The sequence below is a fragment of the Carassius gibelio genome, chromosome A22 (genome assembly GCF_023724105.1).
Source record: "Carassius gibelio isolate Cgi1373 ecotype wild population from Czech Republic chromosome A22, carGib1.2-hapl.c, whole genome shotgun sequence".
NCBI classification, from domain to species: Eukaryota; Metazoa; Chordata; class Actinopteri; order Cypriniformes; family Cyprinidae; genus Carassius; species Carassius gibelio.
Genome location: NC_068392.1, coordinates 5,609,911 through 5,633,823, shown reverse-complemented (window position 1 = coordinate 5,633,823; position 23,913 = coordinate 5,609,911). Strand labels below are relative to the sequence as shown.

Sequence of the window (23,913 nt, the reverse complement as noted above, 5' to 3'; positions counted from 1 at the left end):
TTGTGTTGTTCGTTGTGTGTCCTGTCCTGTCCGACTATGCGTTATGATGGGTTGTTCGCAATTCATGAGCGTTAGAGATGATGGGTCGTTCGCGAATGAGCGTTAGGGATGATGGATCGACTCGTTCGCGAATGAGCTTTTGATGAGTCGTTCGCGATTCGCGAATGAGCCGACTCTAAGAGCCGGCTCTTTTAGTTGAACTTCGGGAGCTGGCTCGCATATCTGAAGAGCCAACTCTATTTTTTTTTTTTTTTTTCAAATTTAGCCTATAGAAATTAAATAGTTATGTAATAAAAATTGAAATATTATAGTCAAAGTCATTTAAAGAGCCGTTTGTGAGCCAAAGAGCCGGCTCTTTTCAGTGAGCTGAGTCAAAAGAGCCGAATTCCCATCACTATTATGCGTGCTTTCGAACACCCGCCCAACTCTACCTCTGATTGGCTTACAATGAAATTTTACTCTACCTCAGCCAATCGTCAGCATTTATGCGCTTGTCTTGTGCTCTGCCCACTTACCAAGGAAGAACAGTAAAAAAAAAGTATTTGCCTCTCGCTCAGAGATCTAGTTGGTCTGATGAAAAAAAAAAAAAAAAACAGCTTCATCATCAGTTATAGTAACGCGCCGCATTTTTTGGCAGTAACGGTAACGGCGTTATTAAGATGAGAAGAGTAATCAATTAGATTACTCGTTACTGGAAAAAGTAATGCCGTTAGTAACGCCGTTATTTATAACGCCGTTATTCCCATCACTGCTCACTAGTAAGTAAAACCTCAAACATTCAGAAGTTTAGCAAATGTTATATAAGGTATTTATATATATCGAGTGAATGAGTGCCTTAAAAAAACAACTTTTTTTAATATTTTTAAATTTCAAAAATGTTCAAAAAAAGCATATATTATATAATATAAATTTCTGATGCAGCCAATAATTAGAGACGCACCGAAATGCTTTATTTATGCTTCACGCAGTGTGATGCTTTAGGCCGGTGACACACTGGCTGCGTGGCGTGAGCGCCGCGTGTCTGAAGCGTCCCAGAAGCGTGGCGGATTCTGTGTCTTTACACACCAGAAGCGTGCCTGACGCGGCGCTGGCGCGCTGCTGCTGTAGGGGGAGACCGTTGACAGACCAGGCTCATGTCTTCATGACAACAATATATACTTTTTTTACACACCTACACCTACGCCTACTGATAAAGGACACCGTCAAAAGTATTGACGGCGAAATAGATTATGTTTGACAGGTGCAATATTTGAAAATCGATAATTATTATTATTTTCTTTAATTACATTTATATCTGAATTTATGTCAACCTATAGACTTTCAAATATCAAAATATCAGGAATTCATATGTATTTGTGTACAAAATGACATTTAAACATTTTCCTATTATGTCACCTTAGGCCGGTGACACACTGGATGCGTGGCGCAAGCGTCTCAGCCGCGTGGCGTGTCGGTTTTTAATTCGGCTCCCATGTTAACAGGTTAGAGCTTACAGACTGCCTGCGTGAGTCGCGCGTCTCAGGCGCGGTTCGAGCCGCGCGGCAAACGCTTGCTTGCTAGAAATAGAACCGACGCCTATTTTTATCGCGACACGCGCGCGTGTTGGAAGCTTTTCAAGTCTAAATATAATAGGAAAATGTGTTTAAATGTCATTTTGTACACAAATACATATGAATTCCTGATATTTTGATATTTGAAAGTCTATAGGTTGACATAAATTCAGATATAAATGTAATAAAAAAAATAATAATAATAATTATCGATTTTCAAATATTGCACCTGTCAAACATAATCTATTTCGCCGTCAAAACGGTGTCCTTTATCAGTAGGCGTAGGTGTAGGTGTGTAGAAAAAAGTATATATTGTTGTCATGAAGACATGAGCCTGGTCTGTCAACGGTCTCCCTCTACAGCAGCAGCGCGCCAGCGCCGCGTCAGGCACGCTTCTGGTGTGTAAAGACACAGAATCCGCCACGCTTCTGGGACGCTTCTGGGACGCTTCAGACACGCGGCGCTCACGCCACGCAGCCAGTGTGTCACCGGCCTTACCCCATTATGCTTTGCGCGTACGCGTATGTAGGATGCTTCGAACTTCCGGTTCGCAACTAGATGCGTTTAATTAGCCGTTACAGAGTTTTTGGAATGCTCTGAAACCTCAGTTGTAATCGGTTTTACTTACTTTTAACGTCCATAATGCAGACATCCCAAGTCTCCCGGAAGTTCCGGGAGTCTCCCGCATATTGAAAGCGGCTCCCTGAGACCCGCAAATTAGTTAAAATATCCCGGAATCTAGACCGAGCGAGCAAAAGCGCGCATGCGAAACAGATACTGTTTCAAACCGTGTAGCGCGCGCACGGCAGAGAGGGAGAGGGAGCGAGAGACCTTGCGTGTGTGTGCTAATGTGCTTGTATGAAGCCCATTTAAGACAGAGAGCATCCCGATTGGCCTTTTTCTGCAAATCAACCAATCAATTGTCAGTGTGGGCGGGCTTTTATCTCTTCTCCCGAACAAAATTAATCAGTCATGTCTATCTAGAAACAGGAGCACCATGGCAGAAGGAGAGTGTCACAAAAAAAAAAAAAAAGTACACGAAAGTGTACCCCTGTCTTATAGGTGAAAAACATAATGACAACGAATAATTACATAGGCCTATAGCTTATAGAAATAATAATTTATGCTATATCTTTTAGGGACCACAACATGTTAGGGAGGCTAAGCGCAGGGAAGGCTGCTCCAATATATCTCAGTTCTCCCATTCAGATAGGCAAAGTCTCATTGAGAAGGTGACTACAGGGTCTTCGGGATACCTCCCTGAAATGACTTTTTGCAGGTTGGGATGTCTGCATAATGTCAACAAGCAACGGCAACATTAGTTCGCAGCAGTGCCGGCTACAGACAATTTTGATTGGGGGGGCAATGGGTGGTCCTGGTCATTTAAAGGGGGGTCTCATGAACACCTACAAAAAATACAGTTGACACAGCTAATAACTATATAAAAATACAGTTGACACGGCTTAATATTACTGCTACTAAACAAAAACAACACAGCATATCAACTACTTTGTTTTTAATTAATCAATTGCAGTTTGCAAACAATATGCTCAAACTTTAAAGGGTTGGTTCACCCAAAAATGTAAATTATTTAATTAATAACTTACTCTCATGTCGTTCCAAACCCTTGAGACCTCCTTTTATCTTCGGAACACAGTTTAAGATATTTTAGATTTAGTCCCAGTTCTAAGTCTCCCTCCATTGAAACTGTGTGTACGGTCTACTGTCCATATCCAGAAAGGTAAGAAAAACATCATCAAAGTAGTCCCTTTAAATGGTTTGCGTCTCCAATACGCATTAATCCACAAATGACTTAAGTGGTTAACTTTTTTAACGTGGCTGACACTCCCTCTGAACTGGGCCGTGCAGAGACCTTTGGAGGGGCAGGTGCTCAAAGTATAAAAGGGGCACATGGAACAAGGCTTTAAATGGTGCTGTTCAAAATATCAATACAGCAATATACTGTGATGCATTCATTGTCGATTCACGTGTCGATATGGATGATTATGTATTGAAACGGCAGCAAATGCTTTGATGCAGTTTTGAAAAAGAAACAATAGAGAAGACAATTTTAAGTTTAATATAATAATAGCTCTGGGATTAGAAACTGAAATTGTCCCAACCTGATGGCTTTTTCTTCTCTGTTCTACAGAATAATTTAGAATAGCGGTTATAGTAAAAACTATAGAAAACACCTGTGCCTCTACATTTTCCTCTTTCTCACCAGCCTCTGTCTCCTGGCTTGCTGTTCCCTGCTCTCTTTCTGTCACTTGTGCCTCTACATTTCCCTCTTTTTCTTCCTCTATCTCCATTTCCTCATTTGATCTATTACTTTCCACTCTCTGTCCATCTAGGAACAAGGGTCAATTTACTATTTCAGCATTAATCTATTATTTTAACCATCACTACTACTCTCGCACCTAATCAGTAAGTCCACCTAAATATTGATACAAAACATTAAAAAACTGATACACTGGAATATAGGGATTAATATTATTACTGTTGTAGTTGTTGTTGTCTAAAATTGAACACCTTTGCAATGTAAACAAATGACAGTCTACATTTGTTATTCATCTCCTTCACACTGCACTTTGATGTCAGGTATATTATGCATTTTTTATTGACATTGATAATTTTACATTTATTTCCAGAGAGATATTATTGAGTTTACAGGCTACAGTGGTCTTGCTGTAAATACTGTTGCTATTGTAGAAAAAAATATTTGCGTCACATTTAAAATATAATTATATTTTAATTCATTTCTGAATTGTTTTTATTTTTATAATGATAATTCAGAGAATGAGAAAATCTGAATAAGCCTAACCAGTGTTGTGATAATTATTTTTAAGGCAAAATAAATAAGTACTGTAATATAATAAAAGTTTAGTCAAATAACATAAAAAAGACCAGACCCTTCGATGCCTGTGAAACTTTTCTCCCTCAAACAGCACGCTACTTCTACACTACAGGCTACACACAGCAATATAAACAACATATCTGCATGTTCTCACATCACATCGTTCTTGTAAAATAATAATAAGTAAATAAACATCAAAATCACTTCGCTGAGAATGAAACACCACTTACCAGCAGCCACGGTATTGAAAATATCCTCTGGCAATTAAAAAATGCGCGTGCGGTGTGAGGAATCGTCCCGGTCGGATGAGGTCGTCGTCGTTGTCGTCAGGTGAAAGGTCATCATGTTGGTCATTTTATTTACGACTAAATTATTATTAATACATTTTACTAATATTATGATTGGGCGTGGGCAGGCATTCACAAAAGGGAACGTTATTACAAAAAAAAAAAAAATTCGAGAAAATTTAGCTTTGACAAAAGGGCACTTAAGGGGCAAAGGAGCAGGTGCTCAAGTGAACCGGTTGTTTCCGACAATTCAATCAAATAAACCGGTTAAAAAAAATTAAATACGGTTCACCGCTTCTTTTGCGGTCGATGTAATGTCATTGGCGATGACTGCCCTTCATACAAGCCTTCAGTTTACCCGCGCTTATAACATTAGAACAGAATACGTCCAGAATCAATCATCAAAAGAATCAGTTTGTGGAAGTGTGAACTGACTATAATGGCCCATGTGTGGCCCTTGTCTGGAATCTAGACCTGATCCACACTAGGACCATCAATCATTGCTGTATGTGGGTCAAGTTGTGTGGGCCGGAGCTGGGCCAGAGAAAAATTGGATCAGGCTGAGGTGTGACTCAGTTTATGGCTTTCTGGTTAAAGACCGGTGTTGATATGGTTTACTTAAGGTTATGTTTTGGTTCCAGTATTACATTTTGATCTGGCCCAATTCAGGGCAAGTTACGGGTAATTAACTTGGCTGAGACTTGGGCCAGCCTGGTCCACACTAGGACCATCATTCATTGCGGTATGTGGGCCAAGCAAAAGCTGGTTGTGTGGGCTGGAACTGGGCCAGAGAAATTTCCCTATGTATGCAGAAGCCAAACTTCAATTCATTCTCCTCATCAAATGTAAACCATCATCATGGTGACCATAGTGGTTTTCGGGAAAACTCCATCGTAAGTGTCAGTATTTGTGAACAAAGAGCTACATGTGGGGTTTGTTCATACTAAATGCTGTCTTTTGATTCATCTTTTGTAGTACATATGGTGCGAAGAATTACAGTCATGATTGCACGATACCATTCACAGGAGAGTCAGTAGTCACCTTACCCGACTAATAACCTTCACCCAGTTTATGGATTGCAAACCTTTCCGATTGGACCTACTCTGGGACAACAATATGCCCCCAGCATCCACATAAGATCTGGTAAGATCTGCAAACATCTACCGGTTTCAAAAAGAATAAAGCCTAGCACATTCTACAAGACCAAATGTTGTTGAACTTTTATTGTTTTAAGTCTGTGACAAGAAGTTCACGTTGCAACAAAATCGCTATACTTGTACTTCATATACATAAAGAGACAATTCACCCAAAAATGAAATTTCTGTCATCATTTATTCACCCTCAAGCTCAAAAGACGATATGTTGAACAATGTTGGTCACCAGACGGTTGATGGTAGCCATTAACTGACTTCCATTTTATTTATTTTTCATACAGTGGAAGTCAGTGGCTACTGTGAAATGTTACCAGCATTCTTCAGAATATTCTCTTCTGTGTTCAACATACAGGTTTGAAACACATGAGTTAGTAAATGATGATAGAATTTCACATTTTGGTTGAACTATTGCTAAGTCTAGCCGACCCATCTTTATGTATGTGCGCTCCGTCTTCGACAAGAAAGACAGCAACAAGGTGCCACTTTAAAGTGAGCGGAAGTAAAGAGCTAAAGTCTGTGGAAGCTCAAAACTGCCTAAACTTCTTTTTTATTGTCGCAGAACTATTTGTTCACATGCCAAGAATAAATTATTAAGTAGCCATGAGTTTTTGAGAACAGGATTGTGGTGACAGTGGGTGAGATGGTGTGACTGACGCACACAACAACAAAAAACTTTACATGAGAAATAAAGTGTGAATAAAATCAATCCTATTTTTATTTACTGAACAAATGATTATCGTTTTCCAGCAGGTCAGATTCCTGCTTCCTTCAGTCAGGCTGCATATGATGAAGATCAGATCATGTACGCTCTATTTTTCCACATCATGTTTAAATTTAACAGACTATGAGACTTCCTATAAAGGACTGATTATGGTTCTTTCGTATTGCAAACATGATACTTGACTCTGAACTGTGGCTAATCTTTATTCTTTTGTTTATAATATTTTTCCATCGGAATGTTCGGAAACAGTATACCATCGCTCAGCCTTTTCGAGCATTTTTTTGCCCCCAAAAGAAGAATGAAAACTTACTTCATTTGATTTATAGCGGGTCGGTTAGGACCAACACAGACCACAGGGTGAGCACCCCCTGCAAGCCTCACTATCACCTCTTCCAGCAGAAACCTAGTTTTCCAGGAGGTCTCCCATCCAGGTACAGACCAAGCTCAATCCTGCTTAGCTTCAGTGGGCAACCGGTCTTGGACTGCAGGGTGATATGGCTGCATACGCACACATAGAACCTTTACATCACACATAAGCTTATTTATTGCAGAGGAAGGTGTTCTCTAAATATTCACTTCTGTGGCATTGCTAAGAAAAAACACTTTTGTAACCTTTATTTTTAAGAATGTATTAACTTACATCGCTCCAAATTCAGATTAGCTAATTCCATTTCATAAAAACTAATATAATATAAAACATTTTTTTAAATTTTTTTGTGTTTTATATTTAGAGCCAATCACAAACAAACCCTGATTGTATTGGGTAATGTTTAAATGTACATATTTAACAAATTTCAACAGCTGTTTTTCTTCTTCTTCTCTTCCTCTTTCGCTTTCGTTTTTCCCCAGTGTTTGCCTGACGTTGATGACGGAAAAGAGGGGGAAAATCTAAAACTGGTTCATTAGACGCCCACGAGCTGATCTGGTAACACTGTGAGCATCAAGAGAAGTTAGTTGAAGAGGAAGAGCAGCGCGATGGCGTTCACCTCAGCGGTTCTCATGTTCCTGTCTGCGGGTTTATTCACGGTAACAGACGGTAAGTTTATTACATAAAATAAATAAACTATTTAAACATGCTTTTGTGTCCCCATTTTGTAAAGTTAGTTTTTTAGACATTGTTTTTTTGCCAATTATATTCTTTGTGGCTGTTACGTTTAGAGCCCAAACTAACCCTTTAAGTTGCTCAAGGCTTTATTTCTAAGGAAAAAAAAGTAAAAAAAAACAAAAATAAATAAATAAAAATTCAGATTTATTTTAATGAAACTACATAACATTATAACATAAAACCAATATGAAAATGTTCAGAAAAACATGCCTGTTATTGTACAAAGCTCCGTTTTTTGGAATTACCTTTTTATGTATTTTATAATAATTTTACAACTTTTAATGTATGCAGTAATATAAATTCATTAAAATAACACCATTTGATGCACAAGGCTTGGTTTTTCATATTATATTGTTTTTATTTACAGTACAGAATCCATATTTTTAATGTTTTCTATACTTTAATTAAACTCACACATTTTTATTAGCCATTTTTAGATAAAGGTATCAAAACAACTGTAAAAATCTCTAAATATTAATTCCTATGCTTTGTTAATTAAAACAGTATACCTATGTATCCTTTACATGTATCAATGCACATATTGTACTATGAAAAGATGCACTTACAATAATTCATAAAGTAAAATATTTACATTGATAACTATATACAGGATGTACATATATATATATATATATTTCTATATTTCTATATATTCATACTTATATCTATACATTCAGATTTACATTTATATATTCAGATTTATGACTATGTATTTAGATTTACATTTTTATATTCAGAATTATAACTATTCAGATTTCTATATATTCAGACATGATAATATTCAGGCTTATAACTATATATTCACAATTTACATTAGATTTTAATATAATTATTTGTTTTTGGCATCTCATTATATATATATATATATATATATATATATATATATATATATATATATATATATATATATATATATATATATATATATTTACAGATTTTATAGTTGGTTTGATACCTTTATCTCAAACGGTGTCAGAGTTTTAATTAATTTAAGTGGGTACAGTATATAAAACATAAAGAATATGGATTCAGTATTGTATATAAAAACAATAAAGGCTTATTCTGAAAAATATAGCCTTGTGGATTATAGGGAATAATATTCTGAATATTTTACAGCTGGTTTGATACCTTTAGATGAAATGGTGTTATCGTTTATTATTGCATACATTAAAAGTTTTAAAACTATTATAAAACACATAAAATGGTAATTCCGAGAAAAAAAACAGAGCTTTGTGCAATAACAGGGATGTTTTTCTGAACATTTTAATAATGGTTTTATATTATAATGTTAAGTACGTAAACTGTTCAATTAATTTAAATGCTTCATTTTTTTCCTACTATTTTCCCCTAGAAATGAAGCCTTGTGCAGTAAAGGGCACATTTTTATGACTGAGTTAGTTTGGGTTCAAAACATAACAGCCACAAAGAGTATAATTGGCAAAAAAAATAAAAAAAATAATAAAGATTGTCTAATGATTGTCAAACATCAAACTAAGTTGGTTGGTTGACCAATGACTGTCAAGTACAAAAATCATTTGTACAGTACTTGATTTAACGGTACTTTTTAAACGATGTTCATGTTATAAAGTCCGTTCTCTCAATTCTCTTGAATTTATCATCGTATGTTCTTTTAGGAGCTGACTGTGAGAGCTATTACACCAGCAAGAACAAGTACAGACCTTCGTTTAACTGCGGGTTTCTGCAGCACTGCTGTGGAACCTGCAATGACAGATTCTGCTGCCCCCTTGATATTTTGAGGTTATCCAAGCGTGATCAAAATATGTGCAATATGTAAGGATTTTTAAGCCTTTTCTTTCTTAAAACAATAGACCCAAAAGTTACTTTTTATACACCCTAACAATAATTCATATTCATATTTAGTTAATGTTTTAATATCCCTCATCATCCATAGCTGTGATCTACTGTTAATTCTGTGAACTGAATCATGGTACAATCTAGAGATTTACACTCAAATATGTTGTGTATATATTGTTAAAGGGTTAGTCTACCCAAAAATGAAAATTAGCTTGTGTTTTACAAAATAATAAATATAATTTTAATTACTAACATTTTATTATAAATAAGATTTATAGATTCAATTATAGCTTAAATATACTAGAAGATGCTTTTTCTAATGCTTGTTACTTCATATTTTTATCTGTCCAGCGGCAGAAACCTTGGTTTTATCATTGGCTTATCAATAGCAGGGTTTGCGGCCTTCGTCATCTTGTTCATCTGCTGCTGCTGCTGCTGCTGCCCCTGCTGCTGTTTCTATCAAACGTGCAGAAGACACAGAAGTAAGTGTTTTAATGTTAAAGAAATACTTGATCAAAAACTGAAAATGTACTTGTGCTCAGGCCATTCAAGATGTAGATGAGTTTGTTTCTTCATCTGAAAAGATTTGGAGAAATTTATCATTTTATCACTTGCTCACACGTGATCCTCTGCAGTGAATGGGTGCCGTCAGAACAACTGCTGTCCAAACAGCTGATAAAAACATCACAAAATTGTCACTTTTGGCCAAAATGCAAGTCCTCTATCCATAATATTGCCATCTCCAGTAAAAAAAAAAAAATCTTTATTATTTTTCATTATCTCATTATCTGATTCAGGAGAGAAATATGCACAGACCAATCATTGTTGACATTTGAAAATAGTCAAAACTGTTCTAAACAAATATGTTGGTGGATTTTAATGTGAAACTTTGGACTTTTTCACAGGAGAAAGTGCTGTTATGGTTCACTTTGTCCAGAAGTGATAGTTTAAAGTAAAAAATATCTTGATAGATTTGTTTCTTGGAAACGTGTTCAGCAGATGTTTATTTTTCGGTGAAATGTTCCATTAATGGGGTTTATAAATGATTCAGTAGGCTAATCAAATTTAATTATTAATTGATTTCTGTCTTGTTTTTCTTTTCCACAGCTGCGGTACAAACAAATGTAACTACAGTCATGAATTCACAATCCATTCAGATGCAGCCAGTAATGCAGGTAGTCCAGCCCCAACAATACCAACCAGTGCCGACTCAAGCAGGTTACGGGGGTCAGCCTATGCAGACAGCACCATATCAGGGACAGTCAAATGCACCAGAACCCCCACCCTCGTATGACATGGCCAGTAAGAACATCTAGTACTGGATAGACTGAGACCATGCAGTATCTGGAGTCTGGTAAGATCTGCAAACATCTACCTGTTTTACAAAGAATAAAGCCTAGCACATTCTACAAGACCAAATGTTGTTGAACTTTTATTGTTTTAAGTCTGCGCCGTCTTTGAGAAGCAAAACAGCAAATGTTACCCTGGACCACAAAAGCAATCTTAAGTGTCAGTGTTTCAAAATAGAGAATAAATAAATAATCTTTCTATTAATGTATTAATGGTTTATTGATAGGACAATGTTAGGCTGAGATACAACTATTTGAAAATCTGGAATATGAGGGTGCAAAAAAAAATCTAAATACTGAGAAAATCGCTTTTGAAGTTGTCCAAATGAATTCTTAGCAATGCATACTACTAATCAAAAATTAAGTTTTGATATATTTACGGTAGCATAAAAGAATAATTGATCATTTTGAACAATATTTTTTTTTTGGCTAATGCTAAAAATATACCCCATTGACTTAAGACTTAAGGTTTTGTGCTCCAGGATCACAAATAGGAGCCACTTAAAATGTGAGTGGAAGTCAAGAGCCAAAATATGTGGAAGCTCAAAACTGCCTAAACTTATTTTTTATTGTCGCAGAACTATTTGTTCACATGCCAAGAATAAATCATTACGGAGCCATGTGTTAGTTTTTGAGAATATGATTGTGGTGACAGTGGGTGAGATGGCATGACTGACGCACACAACAACAAAAAAAGAAACTTTACATTACATGAGAAATAAAGGGGGGTGGGGGGGAATCAATCCTATTTTTAATTACTGAACAACTGATTATCGTTTTCCAGCAGGTCAGTTTTCTGCTCTCTTCAGTCAGGCTGCACATGATGAAGATCAGATCATGTACGCTCTACAAGCACAGCTTCAACCAGCGCTTCCCACAGACCACACCTCACCTCAACCACCACACAACCCTGATTATGTGGATTCACCAGAGACCAGTTAAACACCACCCCACCGCACCACACACACACACACACACACACCCACACAAACACACACACCCACACACACACAAATGGCCACTTATCAACTCTGGATTGTGGAGGGTTTCACATTCCCGTGCTTCTTCTACAAAAAAAGATTGTGTTGAGAATAAAAGTATTGTTGCTTCAATTTAGCTTAAACTTGCTTTCAATTTTTTTTTACTCCAGTCATTACCCACTGCTTGTTAGTTTCTCTTTAATTTTAACCAGATTTGCTCTCAGTGTGGTTTGACACCTTTTGTTGTATTGCCTTTTGTTTAATGGTCAATAAATGGCATCATAAAACGAATTGTTTAATGGTCAAAAGTTAATGCATCTTATCTAAATGTGAAAACAATCCTTTGTACAATTTTATCGTAGATTTTGAACATTATTCTACCAAATAAATCAACCAGTCACGGGCCAACTTCAGACTTACGGCGAATAAATAGCAGAAATCTTAAACTGAACAGCTCTCCGTGTGAGAAAACATTCTTGCACCATCTTAAGACTGTTTTTATTGTATATTTTGGACATACTCTTAAAGATAAAGGTTCTTCACTGGCATTAATGGTTCCACAAAGAACGTATACATAGAACCTGTGGTCCACTGTATAGAGCAATAGTCAAATGGAATTAGTGGCCTAAAGTCAGTCACACCTCCACCATTCCAAATAATGTACATTTCATTCATAATATTATTAATACAGGCCTACAGTTCCTGCACATTTCAGTTTTTCTGAATTGCATGAAATGGCTAATAAAAATAGGTTATACAAAATCATTATGTGGTCACTTAAGCTGAGTTCAGACCGCAATTTTAGCCCTGATTTTGGCACACCGACAGGTTTTGAGAAATTGCCGACAAATGGCCAAAATCACAGGCAAATCGGTGCTCGTTCACGTAAGTGACAATCACGCAGTGAATTGCCGACAATTCTCAGACGGCCGTGAGATATTTGGCATGTTAAATATTTGGACCAATGCTTGCCAAGATAGTTATGCGGTGTGAAAAGAACAGTGACCCGACTACTTTGAAAATTGTGCAGTCTGAACTCGGCTTCAGGCAAATTGGTTTAGACTTGACTTCTGATCGTGACCGTGTTTCACAGGAAATCTGTTAATTGTCCAGTGCCAAATAAACACAGAGATGGAAAGGAAAAGGTCAAAGCGATGAGGTGCCCAATTTAGAAAAAAAAGGAAAAGAAGAAGAGAAGAAATTAGCTAAAGATAAAGGTATGCAGCTTTTAATGGAAGGGTTAATTGGTGGGTATAACTCTTAAGTTGCCTTTGGATACTTCACTCATACTGCATATGAGGAAAAGCTTAATTTCCCTCAATGCTGAAGACTTTTTCAATACTGCAGTGAAACTGCACTGCCATTGGTTCAAACTGGAAAACTTTTTGAACCAATGACCGTGCGGCAAAGCTGCGTGAGCCTGTGGCGATGCAGTGCGCCAAAATCCTGCCAAAATGAGCATGAGTCTTGCCTCTCTGCGCTCATGGATTGCTTTCTTCAATGAAAGCGGTCCCACCCCTCACGCCCTCCCGTTTTTCCTGCTTCAGTGAGCCAGCTAGGAAGAGACAGTGGGGTAGAGGGGCTCAGTGCCCGGACTTGGGTGAGCCCACGCCTGCTCAGTACCCGCGTGCATCACCCTCTCCAATGAGAGAGCTGAGCTGGGATGGACGCCAAGCTTTTCCACATCCTCTCAATATGAGACAAGTCTGGTTCTGACACACCTGCCTTTCGCAACCTCCGCATCACCACGGATTTGGCCCTGCACGCCACAAAAGCCACAGACCTGGCCATCGAACGATCCATGGACAACTTGATTGTGCTAGAGTGCCAGCTCTGGCTCAACTTGATGGAGATCAAGGAGAAAGATGAAGTGGCCTTTCTCAACTTCTGGGGAAGTCGTTGCCTAGTGGTTAGAGAGTTTGACCTAGGGTTGTTGGTTCGACTCTTGGGCCGGCAAAACCATGACTTATGTGCCCTTGAGCAAGGCACTGAACCCCCAACTGCTCCCCGGGCGCCGCAGCATAAATGGCTGCCCACTGCTGTGGTGCGTGTTCACAGTGTGTGTGTGTGTGTGCACTTTGGATGGGTTAAATGCAGAGCACAAATTCTGAGTATGGGTCACCATACTTGGCTGAATGTCACGTCACTTTCACTTTCAATGCCCCAGTCTCTCCAACCGGTCTCTTCGGCCCTACTGTAGATGGGTTCACTGAGCGTTTCACTGCAGCACAGAAGTCATCCCAGGCCATGTGAAACTTCCTTCCCAAACACTCCAGATCAGCCTCTGCCCAGGACTGCGCTGACTCTGCATCAGAGCAAGCCTGCCCCTTCTACCTCCCAGGCAGCACCCCCTAAGGAGCAGCATCGGCGAGCTCGCCCCGCTAAGAACGCTACCTTCCAAAGATGTCAAGGTCCCGGCCAAGGATTGTGCTGGACTCGACCCCTCCAAAATCTTCCTGATCCTTTGGGAAAAAAAGAGGAAGGAGCAAAGTCCCACCGCCACTCACTGCAGTTCACCCGGAGACCCCCTCGTTTCCACGGGTTGATTCTCACTTTGGTATAACTGGACGACACTCAGGTCCTCCGCGCCGACGTGATGACTCTGCTAGGGAAGGGAACCATAGAAATAGTTCCCCCCTCAGAAAGCGGATTGGGGTTCTACAACCATTATTTCCTCATCCTCAAGAAAGATGGCGGTCTCAGACCCATCTTGGACCTCAGATTCTTGAACCTCTTCCTCATGAGACGGACATTCAGTATGTAAACATTAAAACAGATCCTTACACAGATTTGCCCTGAGGACTGGTTCTTCTCACTGGATCTGAAAGATGCTTACTTTCACATCCAGATAGCCCCCATCACAGACAATTCTTGATATTTGTGTTTGAGGGCATAGCTTACCAATATACAGTCCTTCCCTTCGGGCTGTCTCTAGCACCTCGCACTTCCATGAAGTGCATGACACAGTGCTTTCCTCTCTGAGGCAGATGGGAATCTGTGTTCTTAATTATCTCGATGACTGGCTCATTCTGGCCCAGTCGCGGACCAAGCTAGACCATCACAGATCCGTGCTCCTCAGCCACTTAGAGTGCCTAGGACTCAGGGTCAATTTTGCCAAGAGCTTACTGCTCCCCAGTCAACGTATCATGTTCCTGGGGGCAGTCTTCGACTCAGTCCGTATGAGGGCTGTAGTCTCACCAGAGCGTGCCCTGGTAATTCAGCAGGTCGCAGCTTCCGCCAGAAACAAAGCCTGTTTCCCTCTGAAGTTCTTCCAGAGGATGCTAGTGCTGATGCATTCCACATCCCCAGAAACTCCGGGTCCCACCTCACACTTGGCGGCACTGCTGCTTTCGCATCAAGGTCAATCAGGCCTTTTTGGCAGACTTGATACCTTGGATGAACCCTGTTTGGTTCAGTTTTGGAATACCACTACAGGAGGTTTCCAGAAGGACTGTGCTCTCGACAGATGCGTCCATGTTTTTTGTTTTAGGGCACTTTGTGCGAGGGCAGACCAGCCTTCAGCTCGTGGTCACACGAGGAGAGCCATCTACACATCAACTGCCTCGAGATGTTTGCAGTGGAATGAGCCCTTCACTCCTTTCAGGCATTCCAAGGGCTGCCACGTCCTAGTCCAATTGGATAGCATGACAGTGGTGTCCTACATAAATCAACAAGGCGGCCTTTCGTCCAACTACCTCTGTGCACTGGCAAAGCACCTCTTGGAATGGGCATTACCCAGGCTGTGATAGCTCAATGCAACACATGTACCTGGCAGAACGAATCTGGGAGCAGACATGCTATCCTGGAGCAATGTCCCCCCAGACAGTTCCCAGAATATGGGAGATTTTCGGGTTGGCAGAGGTCGACCTCTTCACCTCAGAAGGCAACTCTCATTGCCCAACCTATTTTTCAAAGGACTCAGATGCCCTGGCCCACAACTTACACTTTTACCCCAATTGCTCTGATCCCTCAGGTCATCAGATGAGTCAGGGAAGACAAGGACAGAGTCCTCTGGTGACCCCACTCTGGAGGAGCCAAGTTTGGTCCACAGAGCTATTCAGGCTCTCTACAAAAGCCCTGTGTTTGTTAGCCTTTTTGCTATGTTTATACAACAACAATTCGGTTTTAACTAAATAAAACACATGATCTAATTTCACCATAATATTGTGCTTTGCAACAAAACTGTATCAAGTTCAGTTATTATTAATTTCCATCAGTTGGGTTAACATTAGGCCCTGTAATAAGCCAATGGAATTGGAATCCAAATCTGTGTAATTATAATTTAAATCGGACTACTTTTCAAATTGTATTTCATAAAAAAACATCTCAGACATTACCTCAAAATGTTATTGGGGTTTCAAAAAAAAAAAAAAAAAAGCTTTGTTACAGAACAGCGCATTGATTTCATACACGTCCATTGAAGAGGTCATCAGGACCTCTCAGAAGGGGTTGTAGTTGGTGCCAAGTACAAAAATCATTTATACAGCATTTTAATCTATGTTCACGTTATAAACTCCGTTCTCTTGAATTCATCCTATCTTCACATGGTCTTGAAATTTGTTGTATTTCTACTGTTGGTGATGACGGGTTACCATCCAAAGTTGTGAATATAACTTATGTGCAAAATTGGAATATCGCCCAAAACATTTTCGAACAAGCAACGTTTCCATCCGAAGAGTAAAAAAGAACAAAATCGTCACCTGATAAACTGGCACTATACATCACTAAGAAAAATAGGAGAAGCTACTGAATATAGTTATTAATTATCTGCATAATTGCATTTATATATTCAGGATTTATACATATTTTCAGATTCATTTCCTTTTATTCAGACTTATGACTTTATATTCAGATTCATTTTTTTATGTTTACAATTTACATTTATTTATTCAGATTTACTTCTATATATTCAGACTTATTAATATATATTAATATTTACTGCTATATATTCATAATTTATATTTATATGTTCAGATGTATGTCTATATGTTCAAATTTACAAATTTATATTCAAATATACATTCAGACTTGTAACTATATATTAATTTACATTTATATATTAGACATAATATATTCAGGCTTATAATTATATTATTACAAAATATTATATTATTTTGGGGAGTACTAGAACATGCTTGCATTTACTATGTACAGATATGTATTATATTTTATGCATAGGTATTTTTATTTAATTATATCACAATAACATGAATTTAATTTATTTATAACGCGGTATATGTATGAAAACTGATGCAAACTCATTGTCTGCCAGCAGGAACAGCTCCACACACAACAGCTTCAAAAAAAAAAAAAAAAAAAAAAAACAGACATTACATACAAGATTAAAATGACATCAATTTTTCTGAAGTCCCGAAGTCGGTGTCTTTCAGAAATAAAGTGATGTAAAAACACCTGCACTCAATGTATGGTAAATTTAAATTGTGCACACACACACACACACACACACACACTGTAGGTGCAAAGTCCTATGTTAACTTCACTGGAACAGGAAAAAAGCTTCTTACTCGTCACAGAAGTCAATCAAAAAAGTTTAATCCAAACACAAAATTACAAAACTATACAAAATCCAGATGGCTCCTGTAGCCTTTCCTATGGTTTCACCTGTTAAACCTTTAACTGCTGTTACCTTGAACGTTTAAACAAGAGTTATTTTTTAATGACAGACGAAAACGGTAAGAAAACTATTTCTCCCTTATTTCCTATACACGAACAACTACCCAGTTCGATCTTCCGCCCAAGTGGGCGTAACCATTAAAGAAACAGAACAGAAATTAGCCTGTACATCAGAAAACATACGAAACAGTACTGAAATATATATATAAATATATATAAAATAAATACAGGACAAAACAGAACTACCTCAGAAAGAAAGATACAAATATGATATATTCGGTTTATGCTTGAAATCAACACTCCAAGAAACAATACCATACAAATTATTGAAACGTAAAATTGGCTCTTACACACCAGCCCCTAATTGTCTTTGTGTTCAACGAAACAATTAACAACCTATTTATACTAAAGAGCCAAACAAATTACATAAAAGAAAGATACCAAATAGTTTCAACTGAATTTCCGAATTTTTTCTCAATAAGATGCTAACTTGAATTTAGGTGATAAACCCATAACAGATAGGAGACTATAAATCTGCCTCTAAGAGTAAACAAAGCTTAGTAACAGGACGTAAAAGAATGTTTGTGCTTGTTTTCACTCGGGCCTGCCGCACAAGACCTTTGATGTCTGTGAATGTTTGTAGTACACGTCCCATTACCCAAGAGTTTCGTGGTGCGGAATCATCAGCAACCAATACAACGTCCCCAGGCTTGAGATTTTGTACTAGGCTTTGCCACTTTTGTCTTTCTTGCAGGTCTGGTAAGTATTCTTTGATCCAGCGCTTCCAAAATATGTCAGCCATATACTGAACTTGGCGCCACCTACGTCTGGAATACAGGTCTGCTTTGTCAAAAACCCCAGGAGACATGGACGGCTTTACTTTCAACAGCAGCAAATGATTTGGAGTAAGGGCCTCCAAATCGTTTGGGTCATTGGACACCTTAGTGATGGGACGACTATTGATTATTGCTTCCACCTCACATAAGAGCGTTTGAAGACTTTCTTCATCAAGAGACTGCTGTTTTACAATGGAGTTGAGAATTTTTCTGACAGTCCGTATTTGACGTTCCCACACTCCTCCATGGTGGGATGCAGTTGGAGCATTGAAAATCCACTGTACACCTTTTGCAAGCATTGTGGTTTGAATCCTGTCATTATTTAAACTTTGTATGGCCTTTTGCAACTCCCTTTCTGCCCCAATGAAATTTGTCCCATTGTCAGACCTGATTGTTTTAACCTGACCCCTTCTAGAAACAAATCTCCTTAGTGCATGAATGCACGAGTCTGTATCCAAAGAGCTGGCGACCTCAATGTGAACAGCTCTTAACGTCAGGCAAGTAAAGATTACCCCATAACTTTTAATCAATGTCCTTCCTCTTTTGATTTCAAATGGGCCAAAATAATCAATGCCTACATTTGTGAATGGGGGTTCATCTGGCAAAAGCCTGTCACGGGGAAGGTCAGCCATGAATTGTTTGCCTGTAGTGCCGCGCTGGCGTTTACAAATGGTGCATTGAGATAGGATTTTTCTGATGGCCGTTTGTGCTTTTGGAATCCAGTATTTTTCCCGTAACTTTGACAACATGTGATTACGGCCGCTGTGACCCACATCTGCATGAATTGATCTTAAGATCAGATGTGAAACAGGATGGTCCTTTGCTAAAATAGCAGGATGCTTGGCCTCCTCAGGCATAGATGACCTGCTTAGTCTGCCACCTACTCTTAGAATTTTGTCTTGCAAAACTGGTGACAACTTGTAGAGAGCGCTGCTGTGTTTTACAGTTTTACCTTGCTGGAGGGCTTTGATTTCCTCTGGAAACATGATTGTTTGGCTGTAGCGAATGATCTCTTCCTCAGCTTTTTCAAGGTCACTTACAGTCAAAGTAACCCCTGAAGAGAATTATTCAAGTTGGGTCTTTGCAACAGTTGCGAGTTGAGTGATTTTCCTTGGTAGGTAGCTGCGCAGTCAAACACCACTCAAAGTTTGTGTTTTTGTGGGTGATATACCCCGTGGTGTGGGATGTACCAGATTCTGCCAAGGGTTCCTTCAATTTCACTTGCAGGGATTTTCTCAGCATGACCTTTGAGTAGCATGTCCTCCATGAAACTACAATAGTCCATGTAGAAAGCTGAATTTCTTTTGAATTTTCTTTTTAGAAATTGTGAACGCAGAGAAGCTACAACATAGTTGTTGGGAAACATTACATCCTTTTTTTTCAAAGGAAGGTCAATGCAGTAATGCCCATCTACAAGCTCTATGGACTGTGATACAGACTTCATAAACTGTCTATCCTCAATGGACATTTCCAAATTTTCAGCTTGTTCACATTCAGGAAAATCATACCTCATTTGCTGTTGGATTAGGTTCTCCAAAGTTACCACTGAAATCCTGTTTGCCATCACCTGTGTCCATCCTGTGTTTCTGTTAGTTTGGATGTTCTCTCTCTCCAAAGGTCCATTTACAATCCAGCCCAGGATGGTCTTGACAGCATAAGGCCCATCTCCTCTACTGTTGATGACCTTCCATGGCTCAAGAATCTTAGGTACATTTGTTCCGATTAGTAAGCCAATACCGGCATCGATCTGAGGAAGATGCACCTCTTCAAGATATTTCCATTTCTGAACATCCTTCTGTTGCGGAATGTTTTCTCCTTTAACTGGAATCTCTTTTTGAGAGAACACCTGAGGGAGATCCACAAAATTATTCTCGTTCAGTCCACTTATTTCCAGTTCGGTGCAAACATGTGTACTAACAGACCTTTCCTGTCCCATAGTAAGCAGTAGGATGTTTGTTTTCCTGCCAGTTAGCTTTAATTCCTTCATTAGCTGTTCTGTACAAAATGTCGCAGAACTTCCTGGGTCCAAGAAGGCGTAAGTCAAAACTTCCTGATTGCTTTTTTTGGACTTAACTCTAACTGGTACTATGGCTAAAGAGCACACCAAATGACCAGCCCCAGTGCAGCCACAAGTTTCGCTGATGATAGTGTCAGTGACAGTTAAGGAGCTGTTTCCATCTTGAGATTTTGGAAGCACTGGCTTCCTGTCTGGGAGATGAAGAATGGTTGGATGCTTTAATGAGCATTTTTGACAAGTTAGTCTTTGCACACAACCTTTACTCATGTGACCTGGTAATAAACAACCATAGCACAAGCCTTTAGATTTCAGAAAGTCAAGTTTTTCATTGTGTGGCTTATGCTTCAGAATGCTGCAACGTCCAATCCATGGTTTTTATTACAGCATAAGCAGAGGGTTTCATGGCTTGCTTTTGCTAGATCTTTTTCCTTTGTTCTTTGTTTTTTGGGTTCTGGAACAGGTGTCACACTTGTTGCAAATGTGGTTTTCCTTTCTTTCACTTGCAAGTTACTTGATCTGTTTGTTTTGAATTTGAGATTGTCTTTTGCCATCGTGTTATCCTGAATATTGCCAAACAGTGGATGCGAAACAATCTTTGCCTGCTTGTCTACAAAACTAACCAAGTCACAGAATCTTGCTCTCAAGCCAGTCCTTTCTTGAAGCTCACAGGCAACTGCTCTCCATTTTTCTCTCAGTTTGAAAGGAAGCTTGGATACAATTGCACGCATGTTGCTTGGACTGTCCATTTCCTCAACATATTCCACACTGTCAATGGTGTTGCAACAACCAGTAAGGAAAAGAGCAAACTCATTTAAGGCTTTATTATCCTCAGGCCTTAAAGCTGGCCAGTTCAGTGCCTTTTCTGTATAGGCAGTGGCGATTGTGTACTCATTGCCAAAATGTTGGTAGAGTAGTCTTTTAGCCTCTTTGTAGCCCCTTTCAGAAGGCATGTGTTGACAGCTGCGTACCAGAACCTTTGGTTGCCCCTTGGTGAACTGTTCTAAGAAGTACAATCTGTCTTTGTTATTTGTTGTCTTACTCTCTACTCCATGTTCAAAGGCTCGAATAAAGAATGTGAAATCCAGCGGGTCTCCACTAAACACTGGAATATCCATAGGTGGAAGAGTAGATAAAGACTGCTGTTTTATGAAAATCTCAGCAATGTCATTTTGATGTTGCATTATGTTGAACAAGCTTCCTGTATCAACATGTGAAGGAATTCTCACATCTGACCTTGTTGGTTGTGATTTAGCAAAATCATGATGCACATCACTGTCTCTTGGAACTGCATCAGTATCAGGTGCTAGCTCACGAGAAAATGTTTTTGGCCGTACTACTTGATTAGGTGTAGCTTTAAGGGTTTCTGCAATAGTGGCAGCCCTAGCTGCATTACCAGATGCATCAGAAACACTACGAGCTGGTTCATACATGGACAAAACCTGAAGTTTGGCTTCAGCCGCAGCAATAGCAGTTTGGAGCTCTAAATTTTCCCTCTTTGCTTTGAGTTCAGTTTCCTCTCTCTCAAGCTCTTGTTTCTGTAATAACGCATTAGCTCGTGTCAACAGCTCTGCCCTTTCAGTTTCAATTTTCAGTCTAGAAGAAGCTGTAGATGAAACACCTGAAGCCACCTGACTACGAGATTTTTTTGGAAAGAGAGGCAGTTGTGAAGAAGAGATAACCATTGAGGCACTGTCATTACATTCAACCTCTGCATCACATTGCTCTGCCTCCTTGGATTGGAGTTTTACTTTTTCAACCCAGTCTTTAACCTTGTCTACAAAGTGCTTAACTGCTTGAGACTTCGATTCGAACCAGTGTAACTGATCTAAATATGCCTCATCATCTGACATAAATTCTCTGGTTGCATAATTAATGTCTTGGAATGCCACAAAGGACTGTGCAAACTCACCATTTATGCAATCATACACAGTGTCAACATTACCAGAGTCCTCAAGCAAAGCTTCAATTTCTCTCATTTGCCTTGTTAAATGTCCCAGCTTGGCTCTTCTAGTTCCCAACAAGTGATGAAGCCGTTCCTCTTGTGCTTTAACAGTCATCTTCGGCACTCTTTTAGAGGCCGCGTTCAATTCCTCTGTTTCCATAGTAATCAATGTTCGTGTTCAAAGCGCGCATTGCGTTCATCACGAAAGCAGATGAGATCGCCCTCTTGCGATGCTGTGTGGAAACGCAAACATGGCGGGACCATGACGCTGCAAAGTTCAGCAATATTCAAAGTCCAATAATATCCCCAAAACGTCCGAAAAAGTTGTGAAAGCTCACTAAAAGTCCGATCAGCAAAATCCGTAGTGTATGTAATCCAAATGGCATCGGAGAATCTCAGCCAAGACTCCCGCGATAGTCCGTTAATATCCAAGTAACGTTATGGTCTTTGATGTTGCGTTAATCACTCGATAATCTTCTCGTTAAAAACAAAAATATAGCTCGCTTCAAACGAAAAAGAGAAGTTTTCTTACTTTAAATGTAGGTGCAAAGTCCTATGTTAACTTCACTGGAACAGGAAAAAAGCTTCTTACTCGTCACAGAAGTCAATCAAAAAAGTTTAATCCAAACACAAAATTACAAAACTATACAAAATCCAGATGGCTCCTGTAGCCTTTCCTATGGTTTCACCTGTTAAACCTTTAACTGCTGTTACCTTGAACGTTTAAACAAGAGTTATTTTTTAATGACAGACGAGAACGGTAAGAAAACTGTTTCTCCCTTATTTCCTATACACGAACAACTACCCAGTTCGATCTTCCGCCCAAGTGGGCGTAACCATTAAAGAAACAGAACAGAAATTAGCCTGTACATCAGAAAACATAGGAAACAGTACTGAAATATATATATAAATATATATAAAATAAATACAGGAAAAAACAGAACTACCTCAGAAAGAAAGATACAAATATGATATATTCGGTTTATGCTTGAAATCAACACTCCAAGAAACAATACCATACAAATTATTGAAACGTAAAATTGGCTCTTACACACACACTGTGAACAGACACTTGGAGCAGGTGGGGGTTCGGTGCCTTGCTCAAGGGAAGGGAATGATAAGGCTAATTATACATGCATACCACTTTCTGAAACAACCTTACACAGTTTTGATAACGTTATTGATGTACACAATGTTAACGTAGCATGCCTATGATGATGTAATACCGACTGCACACATACACAGGCTTAGTCTTGGGATTCCACAACTTCCCTTGATCATCCTCACAACTTATTCAACTTATTGATTGTAGCCATTTTGTTCTCCTTTCCGGTTCTGTATGTTTATAAGGATGTAAAACTTCAATTCATAATTTGTTAGTGTATTGGAGGTACAGATAACGACACAGCAGCTCTTCGGATTGTTTGTCCAATGTATTTCAATCATCGCCAAGGCAATGTTTTCCCCCACGGGCTAAATTCAGATCACGTGACGGGGTGTTCCCGGGGCGTACCCAGACCAACCGTCTGTATGAATGGTTCTTTAGACTAGGACTGTTCGATTCCGATTCCTGATTCTTTTTCTGGAATCGAAAGAATCGATTCCAAGAATCGAATTATACGTATTGCGAAAACACACGTATACATACACGTATGTATGTGGGTAG

General features: G+C 39.0%; 1 protein-coding gene and 1 long non-coding RNA gene across 24 annotated transcripts in view; both read left to right on the top strand.

Moving 5' to 3' along the window:
* LOC127942950 (protein shisa-5) overlaps positions 1-23,913 on the top strand; it is a 173,506-nt gene that overhangs the window by 139,896 nt on the left and 9,697 nt on the right. The window contains exons 6-7 of one of the 23 annotated variants that reach the window (XM_052539016.1): positions 10,708-10,843; positions 11,623-12,073. The exons of the other annotated variants lie outside the window; for them this stretch is intronic. Of the exons in view, the coding sequence (XP_052394976.1) occupies positions 10,708-10,805 (98 nt within the window). The 3' untranslated portion in view covers positions 10,806-10,843; positions 11,623-12,073. Of the gene's footprint in view, positions 1-10,707; positions 10,844-11,622; positions 12,074-23,913 lie in introns of those variants that run through there. 23 annotated transcript variants of the gene reach the window in all.
* LOC127942967 (uncharacterized) lies at positions 1,349-7,412 on the top strand. Its single transcript, XR_008149508.1, has 3 exons — positions 1,349-5,587; positions 5,670-5,837; positions 6,896-7,412. It is a non-coding gene; the product is annotated as an uncharacterized LOC127942967 (long non-coding RNA).